The sequence below is a fragment of the Haliotis rubra genome, unplaced genomic scaffold (genome assembly GCF_003918875.1).
Source record: "Haliotis rubra isolate DU_JTF1 unplaced genomic scaffold, ASM391887v1 Scf70, whole genome shotgun sequence".
NCBI classification, from domain to species: domain Eukaryota; kingdom Metazoa; phylum Mollusca; class Gastropoda; order Lepetellida; family Haliotidae; genus Haliotis; species Haliotis rubra.
The window spans coordinates 454,923-480,780 of record NW_025767413.1 but is presented as its reverse complement, the minus strand read 5'-3'; the positions used below and the strand labels follow the sequence as shown (position 1 = coordinate 480,780).

Sequence of the window (25,858 nt, the reverse complement as noted above, 5' to 3'; positions counted from 1 at the left end):
CGATCATGTTATTGTTTCTTTTCTAACAAACGTCCTCTCTGATATGTGAACATAAGATCTGTTTCATTTACGAATCTATATTTATTGACGTATTAAGCTACACAGAAAATCGCACTCCTCCTGATGTTTGAAGAAAGAGCAGAGACAAATATTATGAAATTCATCGCTAACATCACACGTGTAACAGAGGTTACCCATTCCTTCTTCGTGTTGATTTTTGTGCCACCTACCTAATTCTATAGGTGAACAATAGCAGGAAGTTCTAAACAAGAGATATCATATGATTACAGAGCATTGAGCTTTGTCCTTGAACAAATTAACGAGCATGTAAACAACAACTACCAGTGTCATTTAAACGGACACTCACTCTGAATTTCAAACACGGAAACTGATTAAATTGAAAATATTAATCTGTAACAACACAGAAAGAAAAATGCCTGAAAATCAAATGACTGTAAAGGACGCATTATACTATTTTCAAAATATAGGATTGGGGTAAATTTAGCCCCATTATTTATATACACTGCACAGTAACTAGACATAAGATATAAACTGCGATTGATCTCTGTATGGCAATCGGTCCTGGGAAGACTGGAGACTGGATATCGTTGTGTGCCTGATGGCTTCTGTTATTTTTTTGTTATAAGTGGCTGTTTGGCTCCGGTGGCTCGCCCCAGCATATGTCGCACAAAGAGGCCTATGAATGTTAGTAGTGCAATTCCGCCCGCAACAGAACACCCAACAATAACCCCAAGTATCGAGAAGCCAGTATCTGTGGAGATAATGAAATGAACAGGTTTTGAATTTTGGCATCAAAGTAAAACATAAACATGTTAAGATGTTTAATCGCAAACATTCACACATTTGAGCAAGGAAACTAAATGCACGGAAATGTTCAGTAATTATAAAACAGGAACATTTTAATTGATACTGACCGATTCCCCTAAGTTCTATAACATAGCGGATCTTGAATCCTCTGCCGAGATTGTGAGTTGAATTAGACTTGAATTTCAGGAACATTGTAGAAGCAGAGCCGGTTTTGGTTGGTGTATTTTCCCCGCACCAGCGGCCAAGAGAGGGGGCATTCGAGTCCGAGCCTACACAAACAGATTGACACAACAAATATTTTTAGAATTCTTTTGAATGCATCGTTAAATCACAGCGGGTCAGTGTAATGAAAGCCAGAAGTGAACAAAAACACTTCAGTCTTAAACGCAAAGCATGTTAAACGAGACGACTGGGCTACTATCAAAGTGCAGTGCATTAATACTCCATACTGACAAAATGGCGAACCTTACTATTGCCTATGCTTAACACCGGTTTCAATAGAAAACAAATTTCTTGTGCACGAACCCAGAGTCAATATTGTCAAACTTTATGGAGAAAAATTCTGTTTCGTGAGTGCGACGTTTCGCCACAGAGTTTTGTATCGTTGTGAAGCAGGAATGTAACATGAAGTAAGAGGATGTACATAGACTGAGTGTAATAAAGAAAACAACATAATCACATAATTGGCTAGTCATGAATCTGATAAAGGCAGATATTACAAACGAATTAAAGGGGTAGTTTAGAAAGGAGGGAAGGTTTATATAGTTGAGTGCATCTACATATTCTTTATTTCGGTACAGTAGTGTGGGCCATCAGCCTTGTGTACAATATGGTCCATATACGGTGATGCATTACAAAGTTCTTATACAAGTACATAAAGGCGGATAGTTAGAGCATGGGTGATACACCAAGTCAATATCCAGTGATACATAGTTTTACAAGGTAATTAATCAAGTACATCAATGCATATAAGGTGTTATAGTCCATATATGGACATACTATAAAATTCGCGGAGAACTTATACAAGTGTATCAAGACATAGAAGATATAACAACCCATATACAGTGATGCATAATTATACAAGGTACTATACAAGTACATCAAGGTAAGGGAGATATAACATTCCATATACAGTGTTATATAAGGTACTTGTACAGGAGCTTTAAGGCGGAGATTCGTGGCATGGAAAACAGTCCATATCCATTGATACAATAGTTTTATAGAGAGCTTATGACGGTCCATAGTTTTACAAAGTACTTATACAGGTGTATCAAGGTATGAGACAATACAGTGATACATAATTTTACACAGTACCTATACAAGCTCTTTATGGCGGATATTTGCGGCATGGAAAATATAACAGTCCACCTCCAGTGATACATAGCTTTACAAGGCACTTATACAAGTGCATCAAATCACTTATACATGTACATCAAGGCATGGAAGATATAACAGTCCCTATACGGTGATGCATAGATTTTAGAAAGTACTTATACAAATGATTCAAGGCATAGAAGACATAGCAACCCATATGCAGTGAAACGTAAATTTACAAGATCTTTATGGTGGAAATTTGAGGCATGGAAGATATAACAGTCCATATAAAGTGATACATAATTTTACAAGGTACTTCATAGAAAGTGATACATAATTTTACAAGGAACTAATGCTACACGAGAGCTTTAAGGCTGAGATTTGAGGCATGGAAGATATAACAGGCTAGGTTTCTATATTCTTGTTGCGAAGACATAAGTAAACTGAACTTAGCCAGAATTGGAAAGTCAAAAATTTGAAAGGGATATATCTCAGGCGGAGACTATAATAGACTTCACAGGCCAACACAATTTTTTTTTTGTCTCTACGAGTCCGGACTTGCAGACTTTGTATCATAAACGGATGGAATTCAATATCCTTGATCTCGATTGATGTTGGGCGTTTGACGTGAATTGCTTAGGTGAGTTTGTGTTCGGCGAAGTCCGTTTGATGGCTGGAAAGGCTGGTGATGTCAGACCAGTTTATTTGGTGATTGGGGTATGATTTGATGAGATCAGAGGTGGTTGATGTGAACACTGATGTTCTTTCACTCGGGAATTGATGGATCTGGATGTTTCGCATATGCAGCACTGTCCACAATCCCAGTTTATTTTATAAATGAGACATTTCGGGATGTTGTTGTTGATGGTTGGTGCCTTGTGGGTTGTTGTTGTTACAGTTGGCGATTAAGCCAAGATTGACGGACCGTCACGTTACTGCAGGACATTGGTTTGAAGAGCGGCAGCGATGACTAATCGTTGTTGGTCAAATGTTATGTTTAGGTATCAAACAGGGTTTGCTTTGGACAGGCGCAACAGAGTGTAACGTAGACTGAATGAAAGTTTTCATGCCGTTTACGTCTGACAGACTGATCGTGTTAAGAGGTGGCACAATAATGGTGTGGGGGTGGAATCACTGTGACTGGCAGAACACCTTTCAATTTATTCATGGACGGGTCACTGAAGAGTACTGCTCTGACAGCATCCCGATGGCCTACGTGGTGTCATTTGCGTGTCGACAGCGACCTTGTTCTGTGTTTCAGGAAGGCAAGGTAAGAGCACGTATTATAACCGAGTACCTCCATGGGAAACCAAAACCACCTTACCATGGCAAGTACTCAGTACAGACTTGTCCCCCATTGGACATGTCTGAGGACAGCGCGGACGTTTGATTAGAAGAATGTCTGGTACGGGGATTGTCTTTGGACTAGAGACGCATTGACGTTTCGTTTACTGTAAAACTTTATTAAAGTTTAAAGATTAGAATATGACATGTCAATAGTTGTGACTACTGTTTTTCACCTATTCCTTAAAAAGTATATATTGACAAATGTACATTGAATTGAAGTCACAAAATCATGGATATGACTGTTGGTTACCATATTGCCATGCCACGTTGTATGTATGACCAAACAATTCATGCACGTTATGGGAAGCTAAAAAAGTTATGGAAAATATGAATATTGGTTGCGATGTTGACAAGAATGTATGCACGCTATGTAATATGTATATGTACACTTTGAAAAGTGAATGATAAATTATACCATCAAAGGCTTCCACGTAGTCATTGTCACAACCATCAGAATTGTCTAGGGTTGAGTTCAAAACGGTGATTTTGATCTTCCAGTTGTCCAGATCACCCCCTTCAATCTTCCACGTGGACTCCGTGATTCTAGAACAAATACTGTGATGTACTCATTGTTTCATGCAAAGTTCAGAATGTGACAACTGTTATTTGAAATTCCTAGTAATAATTATCAGAGATTAGCGGTACATCTGAAACTGGAGGCAGCTGTAGGAAGCTTATGAATTATTTTACATCATCACCAAATCAAACATGAAGTGTTAGAAAGGTACTTGGTAACAAGGTTGTTCTCAAAATAACTTTTTTCTGTTGACAGATCCGAAGGCAATGACAAAAAGGATTTATACAAAGAAGGTGATTTTATTGTTCTAATGTCACAAATCATGCAGTTAGTTCATAGCATATGACATGGAGTCACACACATATGCATGTACTCCTTAATAACATATATGCAGCTACATTAAGCAGATATATCAATTTGAATGTTTGACAAGATTGAATCTTAATCACTGCGTAATTATCAAATTTACGTATCGACAGATGTCTTTCCCCAAAGTGATGTGTTCCAAGAGAACAATGTCTGGGTCCACACTGCTTGAAAACTCCAGTATGACCTCAACATTAGGTATTTACCTGTGTAGCTGCAGCTGGCTTAATATTAATACTCCCCTTAAGTTTCACTCTGGAGTGAATCTGTCCCAGGATAGAATCAATCTAGATCCTAGGACTGACTCACTCCATAGTGAAATTATCCCAGGGGCAGATCACTACCCACTGGAGATCAAAACACTCAGTTCAGGATGAAATCAATCCCATTTATGATATCAAATGACTACCTCCACAAAATGCTAAATATATATACATATATATATCTTTTGGGAAAAACTGTCAGTCAAAGGTCTGAGCTGAACAGGTATATCTTTATAACAACTACATTTTTCAAATGGTATACTTTGGGAGATCGACTTCTACCACAGGGGTAAACTAAGGCCTGAATTATTCAGCAAATCAACAGAAATTACGTGGAAACCCCATCACGACATGTGCATCACTAATGGAAGATATACGTGCATATGGATTAAATACCCTTTGATAACCTTTGATTCTAGCCCTAAATTGGGGCTCTGTTCATTTACCTAACAACTGTTCAATGTAAGTACTCTGAATATTTGTATCATTGACCTGGGCGACCTCTTTGACGTAGAACAGATCTCGGGTTCATCTTGACAAAGCCCAATCCTGTTGATTAACGTATAGCAACTGCAAGGTGTGGTATTGGAAGAATAAGACCGTTCAAGAGATTTTCGCCATCGATGAGTAATATCCATGCCTATCTAGACGTACATTGAGTTCAAATGTATTATTTTGGTGCAATGGCAGGTCCATGGAAGCGTTCACAAGCTTAATGATAAGACTTCATAACTCTTTTTCTGAAACGTGGAAGTTATGACCCTAGATGTGTGATGTTCCAAGAATGTGCATTTTGGCTTTCATGTACTACAGAAGAATAAACTTGCAATTTTAAATTTAACATTTTCTCGTATTATTTTTATGGGTAGTCCAAGTCGATTTATACTTCTATTTGGTCCATAGTTGATATCAATCCATGACGAGGTGTCAGTGTAAGGTGGTTTCATTATCACTAAGGTTTCTTCAGCTGTGTTTAAAGTTCATCTTTGACAGAACCTCGTTTAATACATACCTTGGGCAATCAAATGGATAGTTTGGCGACGTAAGATATTCATCCAAAACCGAAGCTGAGAGAATCTTGTTTGAGGACACTGAAATCAAAATATGTTAAAGCTGAAATAACGAAGATATAAACTGTATGTAAAACTGCGCACGTCATTCTGATATCGTTGTGATCACTTCCTCCCCTTGCCACAGACTGAAACAGTTTACAGATTCTGTCCTGTGGAATACTCTATCATTCTTCCTACAAGGCTTTGGCCAGTTTTGCAAGCATCTGGTGCGCATCTTGATTTTGATCTTGAGGTACACCTCTATCAAGTTCGTACAACAGATACTCTGTCAGATTCAAATCTGGAGATCAAAGACACTGGCGTTTGGAAGAAGATGACGTTGAAGAATTTAATATTCGATATACCGGTATGCTGTCAGAGTGCCCCCTCACCCATCGCATACGCAGATCTCCGTATGTATAATATTGTTCATCATACCATCACGGTTCCGCCAACGAATCTGTAGAACGTAACTTCGACGTCGGTAGACATGCGTTGAAGAAGAATTCGTGATTCATTACTCAACCAGACTCACCGCCAGTTCACGCGTGTACAGTATTATACCATCTGCAAATGTCTGAGTACAAACGTTTAGAACGGTTGATTTTGTACACTCCACCAGCTACCGAGCATGTGAATATTGCGTTTGTGAATGAACAATGTTTTCAACGAATGTAATTCACCACTTTCTTCCAAATACCCATTACGAGAAAGACATGGCGTCATAACAATACATTTCTTCATTAAAACGAAAGTACAGATGAATCGTGGAAGTTAAGATTGTAGGAGATTTAGGAGTCCAACGAGCTAGTGGTGATGCTGGTGGTGCTTATGGTTAACTTGGTCGAGATATGAGGTCTACTTTCGCCAAACACATAAAATGATGCTATGCAATCATGAATACAACGTATACTACAATATATGTACCATGCATAAAATTGTTGTACATTGTACTCGGCTTCTCTTTGAATTAGGATACACAGTTTAAGGAAAGGAATCAAAACATTAAAAAAAATGTTGTTTTTTGAAATAAAAGAAACCAAAACTTTGTTTGGGATAAGAAGCAAACAAAATTTTGCTTTGGAAAAAAGCAAAGAAAACGGAAAAAGCAAAGTGTCAAACATTTCACTTTCGTCTGTGTTCTAACTATAACCTGATATGCTGTCATGAAAGTGAAATGTTCTAAGTGTCGATATGATATTGTTTTCAGTTTAAAGCGTTTTACATTACCAGGGAAGTGTCCAGCCTTCATATAGATTTGTAATCCTTCGTATCGGTCGGTTCCGCCGGAGTTCATTCTGGCGGTGATGGTATTTCCCGAACTGATGTATTGACTGTCATGTCTACCACACCACCTCCCTGGAGTAGTGGAGCCATCATTGTTACCTGGATGCATGGAAGAATAAGTACAAATAATAACATTAAGGATAAGAGATGCAGATCCAACTGGAACATTCTAATGTTAATACTCGGTACTTATTACTATTAACGTGTATTCCAGGTACACACAACTCCTATAAAATGGTAAATTACAAGGAGGTGTAAAACAATGTCCTAGGCATAGTGTACACTCTCGTTTTCAATTCTGCGTTGTTGATATCAAGTGAGATGTTTTGACATCTTAATGGCACATTTGTGTAACAACAAAAGCCAACGTTAATTTTAACAGACACAAAGGAAATTGTTAATGCTGAATTCTTTATCAAGAATGAAAACGTTTAATATCGAAAGGCGCTGGTTGCTTGCAAATGAGAGCGTCATTCTCACATATAAACCTCACCATCGTAGAGTTCCAGGTAGCCCATATCGCATTTTGATGATGCAGGCGGGAAGATTATTTTCACGTTAGTGATATTAACCTGGATGTTTGTGCCTGTTGGTGCGCGTATAGTCCAGCGGCAGTCTTGTGAACTGCAATTTTTAGACATTTAGACATTTAGACGTTTTGCGCTTTGTTTAGTATGTTTTATATCTAAAACTAATATGGCGTTGTATCATTAACGTATTTTCACAGAGATTTCGTATAATCATAGAAATGTTTCTGTGGCTTTTCACGCCTAGCAAACTGGACAACGAAGGGTTCGAGAATGTAGTCCCGGTAGCACTCCAAAGGTATCCTTCGTTTCAGACTAGGAGCAGAGATCTCGCATAGACCCGGGAGCCTGATGAAGGTTTGTAGCAATCTTTTTCAATACTAGCAATATTTCGTTTTGCTTCGAATCAATCGATCCTGATGTACTTTATATCACGTGAATACACACAACGAGGGCGATCGTAAACATACTGGGTCCTTTGGTGCCTGGTTCGTAGTCTGCTAGTCACAGACCGTGAAACATTGAACGTATTGGCCACTGCACGTTGACACCAGCCAGTTTCAGCATATCAATAGTCCAGAATCCATTTACCCCTAGAGAAGTTACGAGTTTCACATCGGTCCTTGCTGGGAATAAGTAGATTTTGGCGTATTCAGGTCACGAGTTACTGACTGACTTCCAGTCAAAGTGTATCACTCGATAAACATCCTATATACTGTACTACTTCTGTCATATACCCAATCGATATATCGGTCATGATTGAACACCAAACCATGAACAAACCTTGAAATACATGACACCCTATTTATACAGAATCAAAACTTCCACATTAATTTTATTTCAATGTTATATGAACTACAAGTACACAATGTCATGGTCTTACTTTAGAAATGGCCCTGCCAAGATTGTATCTTCATTTGTGGTAACGTTGACTATTCCTCCGCACCTGAATGTCTCTGAAAGAACATCACAACGCATAAGTTCATTGGTGAAGCCATTTAATTTTGAAGTGTGTATCAATATCACCGTGCGTATGTATTGAATAATGTAATTACTCATACACACCAACGAGAACAAGTTTGAAAACGATGAATTGTTTTCTTTGGGATTATCATTATGAAAATATACTGAATAATATGTGATCAAAATAACTGATGTCATCATATTGAATGGTGCTTGAATGTGATCATTAATTGTAAATAGCATTTGTGACTAGTCATGGGCACAAACGTACATTTCTTACCATTAGTTTCAACATATTTCAGTTTGAAGCCTCTCTTGTCATTTGAATACTGTGTAGTGAACTGAACTGTCATAGCTGGTCCAGTACTCTGGAGACTCGGTCTTGACACACCACACCAGAATAATATAGTATCATTATTTATGGAAGGTCCTGGAACAATTAAGCAATGGTTTAAGCTAAGGACTAGTTACATTCGACCAGAAAATATATCGTTTACGTGCTTCTAAAGAGCATATTCAAGAAGTACATCACATTGATGACACATGTCCGCTTTCATTCTGCATTTTAACACAAAACACATCTTATACATCACCAGAGCATGTGAATACACATTGTATTATGTACGAAAAAAAGGTACAAAAGCGGATAACGGATGCATTAATCTCATGGCATCTCTACGGCATCCTTGACCGAAGCACCAGTATGTATTATGCATCATTTTACTGAAATGAATCGGTTGTAGTAGAAGTCAGCAATGTAACGTAAATAGGCCAGGTTATACCAAGTATGGCTGTAGTCACTTACCATTGTAAGCTGTGACGCGGCTATATTTGCAGCTTAGGTAATCCCATGACTCCGTCTGTACATCCGAGTCAATGACGTCGATGCGCACCATCATTTGAGGTTTAGACGCCGTGATTACCCAAATACAGTCTAAATTGCTGCAACCAAGAACTGTCAAGTGAAACTTCATCCTTCACTCAGAATGCTAGACAAGGAAATATTGTTGCGTTCATATGATGGGCAACTAGAAAACTGTGACCCTGTTGTAGGTTAGTCATACATGTGATCGAGGTTTTCCGCTCACCAGTGTTCAACGTTGGAGACCCGAATGTTTCTCTCATCTCAAGCCAAAATGGGATGAAACTACTATAATTAGTCTAATTAGTCTTAAAACATTTGATACAGTTTTGTCCAGTTTACTTTTTTAGTCGTGTTTAACACCATTTTAATAAGTTTTAAAGCATTCCACTTACACGAAAACAGTTGATATGAAACAACCACCATTTTAACGTTTTGTCTAGCACTTGAACTTATTCTGAATGCATGTTGTGTAATTACGTACATGTAATGCATTCGCAAGAAAAATATTTAAAAAGTGTACCCTTACTTTTGAGACATCACAGGGTATCCTGGAGACTGGAGAAAGTTTGGATATGTAGTTGCATTGAGAAATCGTGGACCACAAACTTTAGTAGGAGGAGGAACCACTGAAACATTCAAGCATGTATTTCATGATTTGTAAGTATCAAGGTGATTCTTGTGGTCGAGATAAAATAGAATCCAAAATGAATACATCAAACGGTATAGTGACATTACCACAATAGTGCGTTCTACTTTCAAGTTTTTCGCAGCTTACAAACAAGGTTTTACCAAATGTCCCTTACAACTTCTAGCATTAAGGCACATACCTTTACGCGAAGTAGGAGACACACTGAGCCGGAAGCCCGTTCCGCTGGTATCACTGCCAGTTTTGAATACCAATGTCATAAAGAAACCATTTGAATAGTAGGGACCAACTGGTGACGTTGTTGAATTTCCACAAAATTCTCCGATTGTGTTTTCTAACCCGTTATACCCTAAGAGAGGCAAATAGAAATATGATGTAATGTTTCAATGACAAAGTATCAGATATATTCATAAAATCATTCCGACATGCCAGGCACACATTTCGCAAGCATATGTTCTTTATAAGGATAATATAAAATGAAATGAAAAAAATAACAAAACTAATGTATTGATGACGTAGCCGAAAGGTAAAGTTGCAAATCCCATATCATGCGTTTACGAACAAAAATGTATGCAACCCAATTACAGAAACGTCCCACTGGAACTGCCTCGACGTATTGCATTTCCATATTCCAATTGCCAGTTTTGTGCAATAGTTGATTGATTATATGTGGAATATTACTACATTGTGCACGTTTGGGCATTTCAGCTGATCTGAAACAGCCATTGGCTCTAGCATTGGGTTTACTTGCTGTCGGGGACATTCAATTTTGCTTACCAAACACATATTAGTTGAATACAAGTATAATATACTCAAGGGATCAACTAACTAACAAAGCATAACGGAAACGCTAAACGCCAATAAGCGTTCACATTTGTCACTGTATGACCTTGCCCTTGGAATCGAGTATTTACAAGCGTAGTTGTAGTCGTAGTCGCAGTCATACCGAAAGTAAAGTTAATGTTAGAAATACTGGCATGCAGAAGGTGGAGCGCCGATAAAGAAGCGGTCGTGGCCATGCTGTCCTTTGGATATTGCATCTGACACAGCTGAAGATTAGACCGTAGCCGTGTGATAGAAGATCAGTAACGTAAAAAAACGTCACAAAACGTGGGGTTATTTGTGAGAATGGGTGATGGCAAAGGTGGGAATTGTGGACTTTGGTGGACAATGATGGACACGTACTGAATTTGATCGGTATCACTCCACCTCCCGGTCCGTGATAAAAATACAACACATAGAAATGTGTTCTAAAGCAGTATGGCCAAAATATGTATGATGTAACATATATCACTTACCTCCATACAGAGTTACAGAGTCATTATCACACTGGGGGTAGTCGCCTTCTATATCTAAAGATAGCACGTCAAGCCTCATGTTCTGTGGTTCTGTTATTTTCCCCATCATTATGACACAGTTAAGATTGCTGTAAAAAGTTTGAGTCGCACAGTCTGACTTGCAAATTAAAACATCAAGCAATATTTAATGTTTAGCTGGTGATCTAGTGTCATGATTTTTAATATCACGGATACACAATGCCATGCATCACGTACCCGACGATCCGGTTTAGTCTTCAGCAACCCATGCTTGTCGTCAGAGGGGTGTCCTCACCTGAGAACTACATCCCATAAGAACTACAGCTTAAAACAACCCATGTTATGGCCAAGTGCACAGATTGACTCTTGCTGTCACCTGCGTCTGCATAATGGATTTGCCCAACAGAAAACAAATAAATATTATATATTTATATTAAATTGGCCACTGCATTATGCCTTACATATGAGAGAAACACAATACTATTTTAACTTAATAACTCATTCGTTTATAGTTCACCTTTACTCCAATATACCATTACCTTTACTCCAATATACTAAGCTTGGCTTATATACAAGAGGAAAACAATACTATTTTAACTTAATAACTCATTCGTTTATATTTCACCTTAACTCCAATATACCATTACCTTTACTCGAATGTACTAAGCTTGGCTTTTTTCTCTATTATATGAATACAAGAACATTCACAAACTACAATATACTCTTCTCGTCTTCAACCCTTCCGTGACTCATTAGATTACTTTTACTACAACATAAGGTACTGGTCAGTTAGACTGTAAGAAGCTATTCTACAGTTTTGATTTTAAGCATTTAGTTCTTCTGGGAGACCTGATGGGTTGTGCTCATTACATGTCATGGGGGTGCCTCTACTCAGATAATTGATCCCCAAATTAATCCCTGTAGTTAATTTGGGATGTAGTTCAAATGGGATGTAGTTCTTATGGGAGTAAACCGCCAGAGGCGACTGACGGTCAAGGTTGATCAGACACGCTGACTTCATTGTCACATGTCATCGTATCCCAACTGCGTAGATCGATGATCATGATGAAAATCACTGGATTGTCTAGTAAAGGCTCAATTATGTACAGGCCCCCACCATATAGCTGATGGAGCATGCTGATTAGTTTGCTTACCAAATTAGTGAACAAACATCCCTAAAGCGAATAGTTTATGACAAACACACCTGGGCAGGTGTCCAGTGTTGGGATGCAAATGTGACAAACATATTCTGTGAATTCAATCTTGAGTAGTGGATTATAACTCATTTGGGCACTTGAGGTGTTGCCACAACAAAACAGTACATTGTGTGAATTGCAAGATACCAACACTCTGTTACACCACTGAGCACATACTTAAGCAGTTTGTTGTCCGAACATATGTATCAAATATTAGCAACATAATTGACCAATAAATAAAAACAATTAGCTAACTGATGGCGTGATTGTTGCTCACCGATCAATAAACGTTAAATAACAATCAAAACAAACAATGAAGATACACATCTCCAGATAAAACATATATTGTAAATACATCCCGTTTTGTAAATATGAGTCACCAATTACTGTAATTTGAGATGGCAAGAACCATGATAATGAAACATGGACTTCGTGTTGGTATACCAAAATGCTCCGTATATGGCGATATTGGGCGGTGTGGTAGCCTAGTGGTTAAAGCGTTCGCTCGTCACGCCGAAGGCCCGGGTTCGATTCCCCACATGGGTAAAACTTGTGAAGCCCATTTCTGGTGTCCCCCGCCGTGATATTGCTGGAATATTGCTAAATACGGCGTAAAACCATGCTCAGCCAGCCAGCCGTATGGCGATATAGAGAACGTTATATACGAACTCACCTCAGATAGGAATCGGGGTATCCAGGTGACAGAATGTACACAGGTGTGTCGTATATGAAAAGAGTCCCATTGCAGTTGCCCTCTGTATAAAACATATGACAGTTGAATTATAATGACAAATCTCAACAGGTGGGCGTTGATATCAATTACATTATACTTAACATGGGCAGTGAGAGACAAGGGCACTGTAATTATCAGTTTGGAGAGTCTTCAGTCATTTATGTATCGTACTCTTTTTAATCGAACAAAAATTGACGGGCAAAGTTTGTTGAGCTATCAAATGTATTTGGGATATAATGCTTAATCAAGGCTTGTATTATTTTTATTTCAATATCAAGAGGTTGGGAGATTAGACGTATCAGATGACTTATTTATTTTGTCGACTAACCTGGCCAAGTTTTATTGTTAAGGATTTGGATTAATCATGATGTGAAATGTCAGATAAAATGAGATAAATAATATGTCAATGAATTATTGTCAAATGTTATATATACTGCACGTGTATTTTGTTTGAGTTTAGTCTAAAACAGCGTTTTATCACTTTTAAGATCAATATGAAAACTAAAAAATGACTTAATGAATCACGTCCCGTTTCAACTCTGAAAAAGCAGTTCTCCTTCCTGGATGTGATCAGTCTTCTTCGAGTGTATTGCATTGTGTGTAGCTAACTGTTATGCAACATTTTAGACAATTAACACATATGCATGCTGAAAGCAAAACATTAAAGCGATGTTAAGCTGAACACCAAATGATGGCCACGTATGGATAAGAACTGTAATTTAGATTACCTGGTCTCGCAGTATATTCCATCCTGAAGCCTTGCCTAGTTATGGAGCCATCAGTTGTAAACTCTATCAACAGTGAATCCTTTGAACTGTAATACGTAGGCGTGTTGGTTGAATTAAATGCCCCAAGATATTGCTCCTCTGAAGTACAATGGCAAATGGATAAGCAAATTCTTGTATGCCATGAATGGCTGATCATGGCAGTCTCAAATCTTCGATGTCAAGCGTTGCGGTTAATGATAATTATTGACGTTAAATATATTTGAAAGCTTGTGTCCTTTAATTTTGTTACTTTTCCGAGCATCTTTATGTTTGATATTAAACCATAAATGTATATGAAGATAAACAGTTATTCACTTTGCAAGTGTCTATTATATGATAGGCATTTGTTCTATTTATATAAGATGATTGATATGAAATTATTCTCAGCTGACAACGAGATTAATTGACCTTAACTGGACTTGCTTCATCCGACTACGTCGATGACTACACACATGCCTCTAAAACAACTGTTAGATACACCATTGATTGTATTTAGCACAACGTTGTCTCAGCGAAGTACGGATTCTAGTACTTTAGCGAGGGGAGGGAGTCGGGGGCGTCACATTTAATGGAACTGAATATTATTGTTGAAGTAATTTGTAAAGGAACGTACCTCCAGTTATGTTTCCGTTAAAAACACGAACCATATCGCCATCCCGCATATTCCAAGGTTCCGTATTTGGGTATATGTCTGAGCTCTTAGTTACTGCAGCAATAGTGTCATTTTCATTTTCAGCTGTTATAATCCATATGCACGTCAGATTACTGAAAAAGACGGAATATTCAGTATAGTCATGTTCCCTGCAAGCAAAAAAGGTTAACTATGGGAATTTATTGTCTGCATTTAAGACAGGGAACCCTTTTATTGGTTGTATGAAACACGGTACAAACTTGGGAGCACATCGACACCATGGGCGTATATTTCGTATTTCCAGCCAGAGGAAAGGCAGCTCAGACCAAGGCATCCAACTTGATACTTGATGTACGTTTTGCGAAATTCCACCGCGTTCTAAAAGAATGCTTTCATTTTCACGAAGGAAATGTTGTTGACATTTAGTTACTTGACTCATATTTGGCCTCGGGAAAGGTGTAGAGTAGCTTGCTAATATTCTCTAGATATTGACATATCCTGGTGACATACGGAAGAAATACTTGTCGCATATATTGTTCAGAAGAACTGTCTTGGGATGTCTGATCGGTAGATTGATCATGCTATATGTTACTTAGTTGACTGAATGTTGTTCACTAATGCATATTGTGTTGTGTGACGCTTTGTCACTTGCAACAATAACTTTCTCTTGCAAATGAACAACACACGCGGTGAGGTGAGGTGAAATTGGGTTTAACGTCGCGCTTGAGAATATTTCGCTCATATGACGACGTGAAGGCGTGTGTATGTGTAGGTGCGGCTGCTTGCACTAGCCCAGACTTAAGCTGGTTTTATAGTGCTAGCCCATTGAGATACCATGCCGCAGTGAAGCATGGATACCCCACTCAGACACATTATACTGACTCCGAGCCGCCCAGTCCTTGTTGTAACCATTAATGCCGAGCGCCAGGCTGGGACCAACAAGTACCATATTTTAACTTCTATTGGTATGACGCGGTCGGGGATCGAACCCGCTACAAACACGAGAGACATGAATTATGTGAAATTTGTACATATAGCAATTCTAACTGAGTGAATCTTTCTAATAACTATGTTACAAATGGATTTCATCTGGTGGGTGAATGAGATATTCAGCTTGCTCATTTTTTAAATTTCAACATCGACCGTTATTAATTTGAAAATATAGTTCCAACTGAATAATATCAATAATTTCGGTTTTCTAGAACTATCTGTGGAAACGAAACTTTGTCAGTAATCGGGAAGGCAAATGGTGAGGTCACCATGCTCCATAGGTGGCAGCCGTCACATGCAGAGACATTAATCATCTGAGGAGACACCTGAATATATGTTCTATGTTCCAAATTGGCATTGCCTCGGACATCGTTTTTATGAAATATAGTCACATGACTTGTCCCACCGGGTGCCTATTTTTTGCTGAGTGAACAGAGGCAGTTTTGAACAAACTTACTTGCCTAAGGTGAGACCACATGTAGCACATGGACTGAAGTTTTAGAAACTCTGAGGAGTCAACCTGCAACACACAGTCACCCATCCAAGAACAATCCGCACCCAACGTTGCTCTTCTTCAACTGAAGTTACTTCAGTAACAATGCCCCGTGGATCAAGGACTGACGATCTCGTTAGGTTTGACATGTGGAAGCGTGATGCATAACTCAAACCTTTCAAGTCTCAAATACTTTCCCAGACAGTAAAAGAAATGCTTGCCCTGGTTTGGTTACTATGGTCCTCCTGATTGGGTACGTAATTCCCAAAACATTTACAGTAAATTTAAGCTTACCATTTACGTTAGGTAAAACGTAGTATATTTGTGGTTTCACATGACAGCTAGAGTTCTCAGCAGCCGACCAGTTGCTGAAGGGATGATACATCTCCACCTAGGGTCCATGCAGGTAGCAAAAGTACTGTCATGAACCTTAATATGGTGATCTACCTTCAGTTGTTGACGATCTACAGCTAGTTTTAATTTCTTTTCCGTGATGTTCTAGTTGCTTGCACTTTCCTTTGTGGACAGGGTTTATAATTTAAATGTATGTATTATGTATTTAGTACTTGTTTTAGTCACGATATGGCGGAAATAATTCCGATGTGGCTCACTCACTCACACATCCTTGGCTGGGTTAAGGATTAGGAATATCTTTTGAGATAGGGATTTTATAGTTATATTTGCTAGAACAGGTAATTTATCTCTCTGGGTTTTTTGGGCAATCAAACTTTCTGGATGTGCCAGGGGGTGCTGTACACTTGGCATGACGTCTTTGTACTTACACAACATAGACAATTGTATGTAGATGGATGAGTGGATGGATGGACGGAAGGATGGATGGATGGATGGATGGATGGATGGATAAGAACGAACTGACTTACTTGAAGTAGGTGTACGGATACCCAGGGGAAGTGAGGTTCAGTGAATCTGATGTGGCTGTTAACCTTCCACCGCATTCTGCAAATGTTTAATTCTTTGATGTGAAAATAGGTACCTGTGACTAAATTGCCGAAAAAAACACTCTATACAATGACCTATCATGTTAAAGTTTGTATACGGTTTGCAAATATCGATGGTGGTATATTAAGCCACTATTGCTGACAGACCAAGACCCCTGTCCACAAAACAATCTTAACTCTGCGATGACCAATGTTAAAGAATGGGAGATACGATCCCTTTAGCACTGAGATTTGATAGGTGTTTAGAAGTGTAATCCATGGCCATTTGAGGCATTGAATGAAATTATACTATAAGAAGATAGCTTATCTTCATTGATGTAACCTGGCGAATAGGTACGGCTGAAGATATATTATTCCATGATTATTTGACTGTTATATTGCTCTGTTATACTCGTGTCCTTACGTTCAACGTCGATGACTATGAGGGAAAATCCTATTCCATTAGAGACAGCACCGGAAGCAAACTCTATGAACATGGTGTCATCGCTGCTTAAGACGCTGCTTTCTTTTGCTTCAATGCCACACAGTTGTAACAGTAGTCCACCCGAAGTATCTGATCCTGCTCATAAAAGTCCAGTGTATTGAAGAAAACATTTATAAACAGTCATAAAAAGTTATACCCTGACGCACACATGCACACACAGTAATTGGCATACACACTCACACGCAGACAGTAAAACCTTATTTCGTAAAACGTTTTTAACTAAACATCTTTTCATGTACATGGTTGATGTCCTTTCGCAGTATTCAACATCGTATAAACATAGGCATTAAAAGCTTCTTGCGAGTTGATCTTTATGCATATTATAAAAACGCAGCTTTTTGGGAACGTGTGAAAAATTTCGACTGTCAATAGGAACAGTGAACTCCATTGTTTGACTCCTTAAGTATGTACATTCAGCGACAGTGGTACATTTTGTACCTGTTGGGCAGCTTTACAGGGTTATGTCTCTTCAGCATAGGTGATTTTGAGAATATTGGACTCTTGTAGCTGCGGTAAATACAATACAAACACAGTATTTTTGTCAAAAACGTCATCTTTGTGTCATTGTAAAGAGTTTCAGGGACAAAACGCGGGAATTTTAACTTTCCCCCTTCTTTAAGAAGCTTTTGAAGAAATATTCGCCAAAACGTCACCAAGAAAACATGCAAAGTATCGATCACTATAAAAAGGAATATGTTGTGTTTAATTTTGTCATTCGTTTTGGGTTGAAAAATAGGAAATCATCATGCCACAACTGAGTGCCGCCGGTCGAAACATCGGCATAGGCCGCCTTGAAGCTGGGGAGTCGCTGTCCGCAGTTGCCCGACATTTCTCGCCTTTGGGTTTGTTTCCTGCAGACCAATTCCGCCTTAGATCGCCCTGGAAGCGGCCGTACAAGTGTTACCACCAAATCCCAGCACCGCTACATCCGGGTTGCTCAATTGCGTCACCGTCTTCCCACAGCCGTGGAGACTACACAACGCTTCTCTGTTTTGAAATAGTTCCATCGGTGCAATCGCTTGCGGTGGTGTTGTAAATTCCGGAACTGGAATCTTAAAAAACTTGAGGCGAGTTTGGTTCAGTGATTAATCACTGATTTCTTCTTCACCGGTGAGATGGAAGACAGCGTGTTTTGCCCCCATATGGCATTCGACAGGTCGACAGATTCGGTGGAGACAATGTCATGGTGTGGCGTACGATATCCAGCGCACAAAGATTTGATTTAGTGGTGGTTCAGGGGAAAGCTAATCGGTACATAAACGAAGTCCTTGCACGTCACATGCTTCCGATTATGGGCCGACAGAGGAAGTTGTTCCAGCATGATAACGCTACTTCACATACAGCATGTGTTACCTTGCCAATTCTAACGTAAGTGTCTTCCCATGGCCTCCCCAATCACCAGATCTAAACCCGAAAAAACACCTATTGGATGAACTCGGTCGACGAGTACGTCAACGTCAAAACTGGCCTCTTCCACAACATTGCCGGAAGAGAAGGAAAGAATTCCGCAAGAGCGACTTCGTCGACTTATCCAGTCTGTGGCGAGACGGCGCCGAGCAATAATTGCTGCCAATCGTGGCCATACAAAGAGCTGATCTTGACGCCATCTCGTGGACTCAAGTAAACAGAAACACAGCTGTTGTGTTGGCAAACTCCTTGTCTATAAACGTGTGAATTGTCACCTCTTTGCCTTTGAAATTACCTGAAATAATTGCTCTTAAACTTGCGCAATGAGTTGTCTAAAATGGCTCATGCGTTTCCTTTCTTGAAGAGTATATTTGTCAATATGCCTCTTACCATCATAGAAGGACAAACTGGCTCCCTGGCACTTTCCCGACTCTTCTAATTGAAAGGATGCAATATAAACGCCCACAAGATGATCCTTTGAAGATGCACGTATCTTCCATCCGCAGGTGACATTACTGGAAAGAACAATGTGAACAAAGTTACTATTCATAATAATGTTCAGGATTATTTTTTAAGCTATTTCTAAATTTAACGCATGGTTGTAATGGTAAAGAGATAATAACAGCTTGGTTCATGTTATGTGTTTTATAGCGGGTGCTACCTGTTGACAAAACATGCTAAAGTGGTTTTAAGGAAAACCTAGATTCAACACTATTTTCAGTGATCCATTAATGTAACTTTCACTCTTGTTCTGTCTCAAAGGAAGATAGTTTTCTGATGTTGACGTTTTATGTGTCACTGTTCATATCCAGTTGTTCCTGTTGTTAAATTATGCCTGTTTAACCATCTCTTACTTACACTTTGTAGAAAAGTAAGTAATCTTGTATAAAATTATATTGGTTCAAAGACTGCGAATGTTGAAAATTTGTGCCGACAAAGACAACATTAATGATTTTCAAAAATTAAGAATACCCGTCAACAGTTGTGTTTTATGCGAGTCTGTGTTATGAGTCTTTTACATATCGAAAGGTTCAAATTGAATTATGTTTTTAATAATATATTAACCGTCGAGACGTATATCTTGAGCTCTGACTAAGAGCAAGCAAAGGTCATTTCGTTTTACATAATTATCCCTAAGCTAAGATATGTTCAACTGAAAATAAACGTTTAACATTTGATATAATCACGTGACAGCTAGTGTTTCATCTGCCCTTCTGCTGAGTAGATACTTACGGGCCGTAGGGCTGCGGGAATCCTGGAGATGTTACGTTTTGCACACCATTATTTGAAAGTAGTATGTCTTTGAAACATGCACCTGTAAAAAGATTTAAATACCACATATAAACAAAGATTAACTGTCATGATTTTAAGCTGAGTGAATAGCATTTAACGTCCTCATGTAGGGTCACTGGATATATGGGTAATATTACCATATACCCGGATATTATAGACAATGTGTGCACGGAATTGAAGCTGCCTCAATTAGTCGAGACCCGATCGATCTTGCTAGCTTGTACGAATAACATTGTTGTGTTTCCTGGTCTGTCTGCATCACACACATGGTAACTGAAGGGTATGTCCGTGGTGCTAAAAGACAATGAGTCATGAGCACTACGACTCTCGGACTCGATGCCAAAACTGCTGGATTCTTGGACGGTTAAGGACAATGAACAATGTGGTGCCTCGTAACCTTAGAGGTAACACTGAAAATGTATGTTGATATTGATCAACTTATCTAATTGGACATAATATGTTAAGGCCATTAGATATTAAAAAGCATGAAAGTCTCAGGGTCTTTACTTTTCCCCTCACTCAAATATGAATTTTGGAATGTTGTTAAAACCAGTGGGTTCTAATTGTGCTCATGGATTGAGTGATGTCGCGCATGAACAACGCCAGGAACGATGTTGAGAAGCAATGTGATGACAACGATGCTGGGATGATACGATTTTGCAAAACCAGGAATAGTGCCACGATAAACGATTTTGCGATGGATTGCAATGATGATGTTGCGATGAGGTGAAACGATGTATACAACGCATCAAATGCACCAAACAAAAGTATCGCTCTCCAAATCCCCGGATTACGAACTGAGACCTGTGATAGCAAACGTTGTTATGGTCAAACTGAATATTTGTCTGTCTACATCCACACATTATATCTACTGTGTTCCAGATCCCTAACTACAAGTCATCCTCGTCATTCACAAGCTAAAGACATGAACTTACCTGTATGCGCCGTTAGCCCGTAAGACAAGACACATAGGAGTACAGCTGAGGTTATTACTAACTTCATTGTGTGTCTCCAAAACAGCTAGGCCCAGTGAACCAAGCTGCTGTACTGTTATATCGTTGTGATTGCGCAATCCCGACTTGAAGATATAAGCGATTGCGTTTTCGCGATGCGTTCGTGCAATGAAAACAGAAATGCGAGAGTTTTGTTTGCTTTTATTCTTCCAAATAATTATGCATGTACATCACTATCTATTCATTTATGTCTAGCCGTTTTCCAGTCTCATTACAATAATGTTAGAAGTTACATCCAAAACGTAATATGTTTTCACAAGATCGTCGAAAACACTGTTCTCAACATTCTTAATGATTGGTAACGACTGTCCTGATTATGAATAATCATTCACTCCTGAAGACTGAGTAGGTGAGTGAGTTCATGTGTGGGCCTGGAATGTCACCCACATTATCAGTGAATACCACACCAGTGGTTTAGGATGGTAAATGTCCTGTATTAAGTGAGTGAGTGGGTTTAGCTTTACCCCACCCTCAGCAATATTCCAACTATATGGCGAGTCTATAAATAATCGAGTCTGGACCACACAATCCAGTGAACAACATCATGAGCATCGATCTGCGCAACCGATAACATGTGTAAAACAGCCTGACCACCTGATCCCTTTAGTCGCCTCTTTCGACAAACATGGGTGATTGAAGATCAATTTTAACCCGGACCTTCACGGGTCTCCTGTAATAAGACAAAGCATGGTATTTATTGAGTTTTGGCGAGATCTGTCTAATCTAATGCAACCACTGCATACCATTTCACCCTATGATATTTGATCGTTTGAATAAGCAGCTTTTAATCGGTAAACGTTTAACATTTTATATTACTGGTAGAAACATCCTTACGTCCCGGCAGATTTCCTTAAGTTTGAATCTGAATGGGACAAGACGGCGGTCCCTAACACAAATATTCAACAAAATATAGTCCCAAAATATTCTTCGTTAATGTGCTGTGCTCAAATCAACGACTGACTGGTCATTGTGCTGTGAAAACGAACCGAGTAGGTAACCGTTTCATCTTGTGAAAATGTTCACTGAAGATTCTCCAGTATATATTTTCCACTCTGGCACTAACAAGCCGACATACATATGGTGTCGGTTGGAGAGATGAGACAAAACTGTTGACAAAATGATCAAATAACGTTTTCCCACAAACTTCGCGTGTATTCTTAACTTAACCTTTTTGCAAAGCTAGTAGAAATGTCATCAAGAACAGTCCCATGTTCCCGACGGAATCCGTTAAGTTTGAAACTGAGTCTGACTGACTGGCCATTGTACTGTAAACACAAACAAAATATGTAATCGTTTCTATTGCAACTATGTATCCTTACACGAAACAATATACGACCCAAAGGTGACATGTAATACGAATGTACATGCCATTCCCTAATCATATGCCAGTGATCAGGGACCAAGGTTCGAAGGTATAGATTGCAAGTGAGACGAGATAACATGTGAATAACATATCTCTTACAGATACAAACTGACACTGACTAAAATTCGTGAACAATCTGACATGTGCGTAGTTTATGCTCTTAACTGTCACGTCATTTCAAGTGTATGGAAGCGTATCAGTGACACAATAAATTGACATCTATCTTGATGGTATTACATCTACATGGAAGCTACTTTACACAGTGTAGATGACACTTTTTAAATGATATTATAATCTACTTAGTAGAAGTTATTATCTGCTTGAGACATATTTTCTTGCGTTGCCGACAACAGGTTTGTTTTATGTAGCTTTTGGCTAAATTGACCGATTTCAACCTTGATATGCCTTTACAAAGGAACTATCAGAACATTCCAGGATAGGAAGACTGACAACATCGCGGTATCAGTATTTCAAGGATATGCACGATTATGATATTACATGTGAAGATGAAAGTGTCCTCTCTGTTTAGTGAACGTATATGTAAGTAAACACCCAATTCAATTATGGTTAAGTATTTGTGATTAAGCTTTAACATCTGCAAAATTGCTCTGTTGAGTTTATTTGCTCTTTATCATATATTGTACTCATAGAGCTAACATTTCGGATTCAAATAATGCTGTGAGTTATTTTCCAATGCACAAACAGTGGACAACACGAGCGATTGTGGAATTGCAAATCTAAGAGCATTTTCAGCAGAAATATCTCAAATCTCCTGGCTATCCATCTCATTCTCCTTCAGTACCAGTCACATGATAGACCGGGAGAGCGGGAGACGGGACAAGAAACCCTGTGTTTGAGCCCAGGGGATGCAAATTCCAATCATGGGGGAAATGATAGTTTCAAAGGAAACTACCCCAATATCAGATAATGAAAGCGCTAGTGACAATGTGACTCCCGTAGGGGGCACTGATCATTCCGGTTCCACGAATGGAGACCATGAGAAGGTGAAGAACTTTTAACAAAAGGGCTGAAGAAATTTGAAGAAAACCAAATGGCTGTGATTAGCAAAGTATTGGATAAAGTGACAGAACTAGAAAGTTATGTCTTCTATGATCAAGATTCTGATCCGTGTATAGACGCTAACCGTGCCACTGTTCGCTCGTTAGAGGGGGATGCCCCAGGGGAGGCGGGGAGCCCGTCGCGGGGCCGAGCCACGCTTAACAGGCTGCTTGCGAGCGGCCAGCAGAGACTGACAGAGTTACCCCTTGATTCAAACGTGGCGGCGCCCAGTGAAATCAAATTTTATATTTCTAAGCAGCTTGCAAGTTCCTTTAAATTGAGTGAGTGAGTGAGTTAATATTTAACGTCACATCGGCAATATTTCAGCCATATCGTGACGAGAACATTTTACATTGAAATGGAATATGTATATATTATAAAACCTGTCATCGAAGGACAGTAAAGCAACTAGAGTATCACAGATATATATGTAAAACTAGTCATTGAATCTAAAACATTTTAACCATAGGGGACAACACAATCTTAAAATGGGCTATAGATCGCTAACAACTGAAGGTAGATCACCATACTAGGGACCATGGGGACTTACAGTACATTTGCTTCCTGCATGGGCCCTAGCTGGATTTATATCATCTCCTCAGCCGTTAGCAATTAAGACATATCTAGCCATACATCAAAATTACAAATATTCTACGATTAAAAAACGGAAAGTTGAAATTTACTTTGAATGTTTTGGGACTTACGTACCCTCTCAGGAGGACAATAATTTTACAGTACTTTAACCCCCCTCGAGGATACAGCCACTAACAATCTATGTTACTAATTCAAACTTCCAATCATAAAATATTTAGCTATTTACAAATCTGTTAACAAATTTAATTCTTTTAAAAAAGCAATAATTAAATGAGGACTTATATTAGTAAAAAGATCATTCATAGTTCGGGATTTGAAATACTTATCCCTTGTGATGGAATATTCAACACAGTCAAGCAGGACATGCTTGACCGTGATTCGTTCATCACAAGGGATACAAAACGGAGGATCCTCACCTTTCAATAGGTACTCATGAGTATATCTTGTGTGGCCAATACGACATCGTCGTATGATGACCTCTTCAAATCTGGACTGACAACCCAAGTAGGTGTAACCGATAGTTGGTTTGATTGCATGTAATTTATTGATACCTACTTGGGCATCCCACTTCTTTTGCATCAGATCGCGGATGTATGTTCTAATGCTGGCTTTATAATCAGAGTAGGGGATCAGAAGTGGTGTCACAGATTTGTTGAGTGCTGCCTTGGCAGCAAAATCGGCCATTATATTCCCAGAAATGCCAACGTGGCTGGGTAACCAACAGAGGACGATGTCGTATTGACCAGTTGCAAGATCATTATATAATTCTATAATTTCTATTAAAAGTGGATGTTTACAAGAAATATTTTTAATGGCCTGAAGGCAAGAAAGAGAGTCTGAAAATATGATATATTGTTTATATTTAGGGTGTCTATTTATATATTTAAGAGCTGTTAGTATTGCGTTTGCTTCTGCTGTGAAAATTGAACTGTCATTGGGTAATCTGGAAGAGATTGTTTTGGACCCAATGACAGTGGCACAAGCAACCGCGCCACCATCCTTGGACCCATCTGTAAATAAGGATTTATATGTATTATATGTACTTTTTAATTGATTATATTCTTGTTTATTTATATAGTAAGTCATTAGTTTCTGATTTTTTAAATTTAGTGAGTGTTAGGTCGACTTGTGGCCTAACCAATTATAAGGAGGAGAAGAAAGAAGACGGGCAGGAGCTACATTTTCCAGCTCAATGCCGGCAGCAGAAATGAAAGGCTTAATTCTGTGCCCAAGAGGCGGAACAAGAGAAGGTTTTTTGTTGTATAAATCCTCATAGAGGGGATTAAAGACACAGTTAAATGCAGGGTTAGACTCGTTAGAATATAGTTTAGTAAGGTACTGTAAGGATAATTTTATCCGACGTTGTGTAAGAGAAGGCTCATCAGCTTCAACATAGAGACTATCAATAGGAGAGGTTCTAAAGGACCCAAGACAAAGTCTTAGGCCTTGGTGGTGGACAGAATCAAGTAATTTTAGGTTGCTTTTGCAGGCTCCACCATATACGATGGAGCCATAATCAAGTTTCGAGCGGACCAATGATCGATACAGGTGGAGGAGGGTAGCTTGATCCCCTCCCCACTTAGAG

At 38.9% G+C, this 25,858-nt stretch overlaps 1 protein-coding gene across 1 annotated transcript; it reads right to left on the bottom strand.

Moving 5' to 3' along the window:
• Window positions 1–61: 61 nt before the first annotated feature.
• LOC124258824 (deleted in malignant brain tumors 1 protein-like) lies at window positions 62–21,309 on the bottom strand. The gene is made up of 20 exons (XM_046692917.1): window positions 21,180–21,309; window positions 20,185–20,266; window positions 19,342–19,466; window positions 17,464–17,619; window positions 16,983–17,058; window positions 14,601–14,752; window positions 13,949–14,086; window positions 13,161–13,242; window positions 11,274–11,401; window positions 10,157–10,324; window positions 9,856–9,955; window positions 9,270–9,406; window positions 8,745–8,894; window positions 8,385–8,457; window positions 7,468–7,598; window positions 6,918–7,073; window positions 5,648–5,726; window positions 3,905–4,032; window positions 936–1,097; window positions 62–772 (listed from the first exon to the last, which is right to left on the bottom strand). Exons 1-20 carry the CDS (start codon window positions 21,244–21,246, stop codon window positions 630–632), a joined length of 2,433 nt encoding a protein of 810 aa, XP_046548873.1. The 5' UTR covers window positions 21,247–21,309; the 3' UTR covers window positions 62–629.
• Between the last annotated feature and the right edge of the window lie 4,549 nt (window positions 21,310–25,858).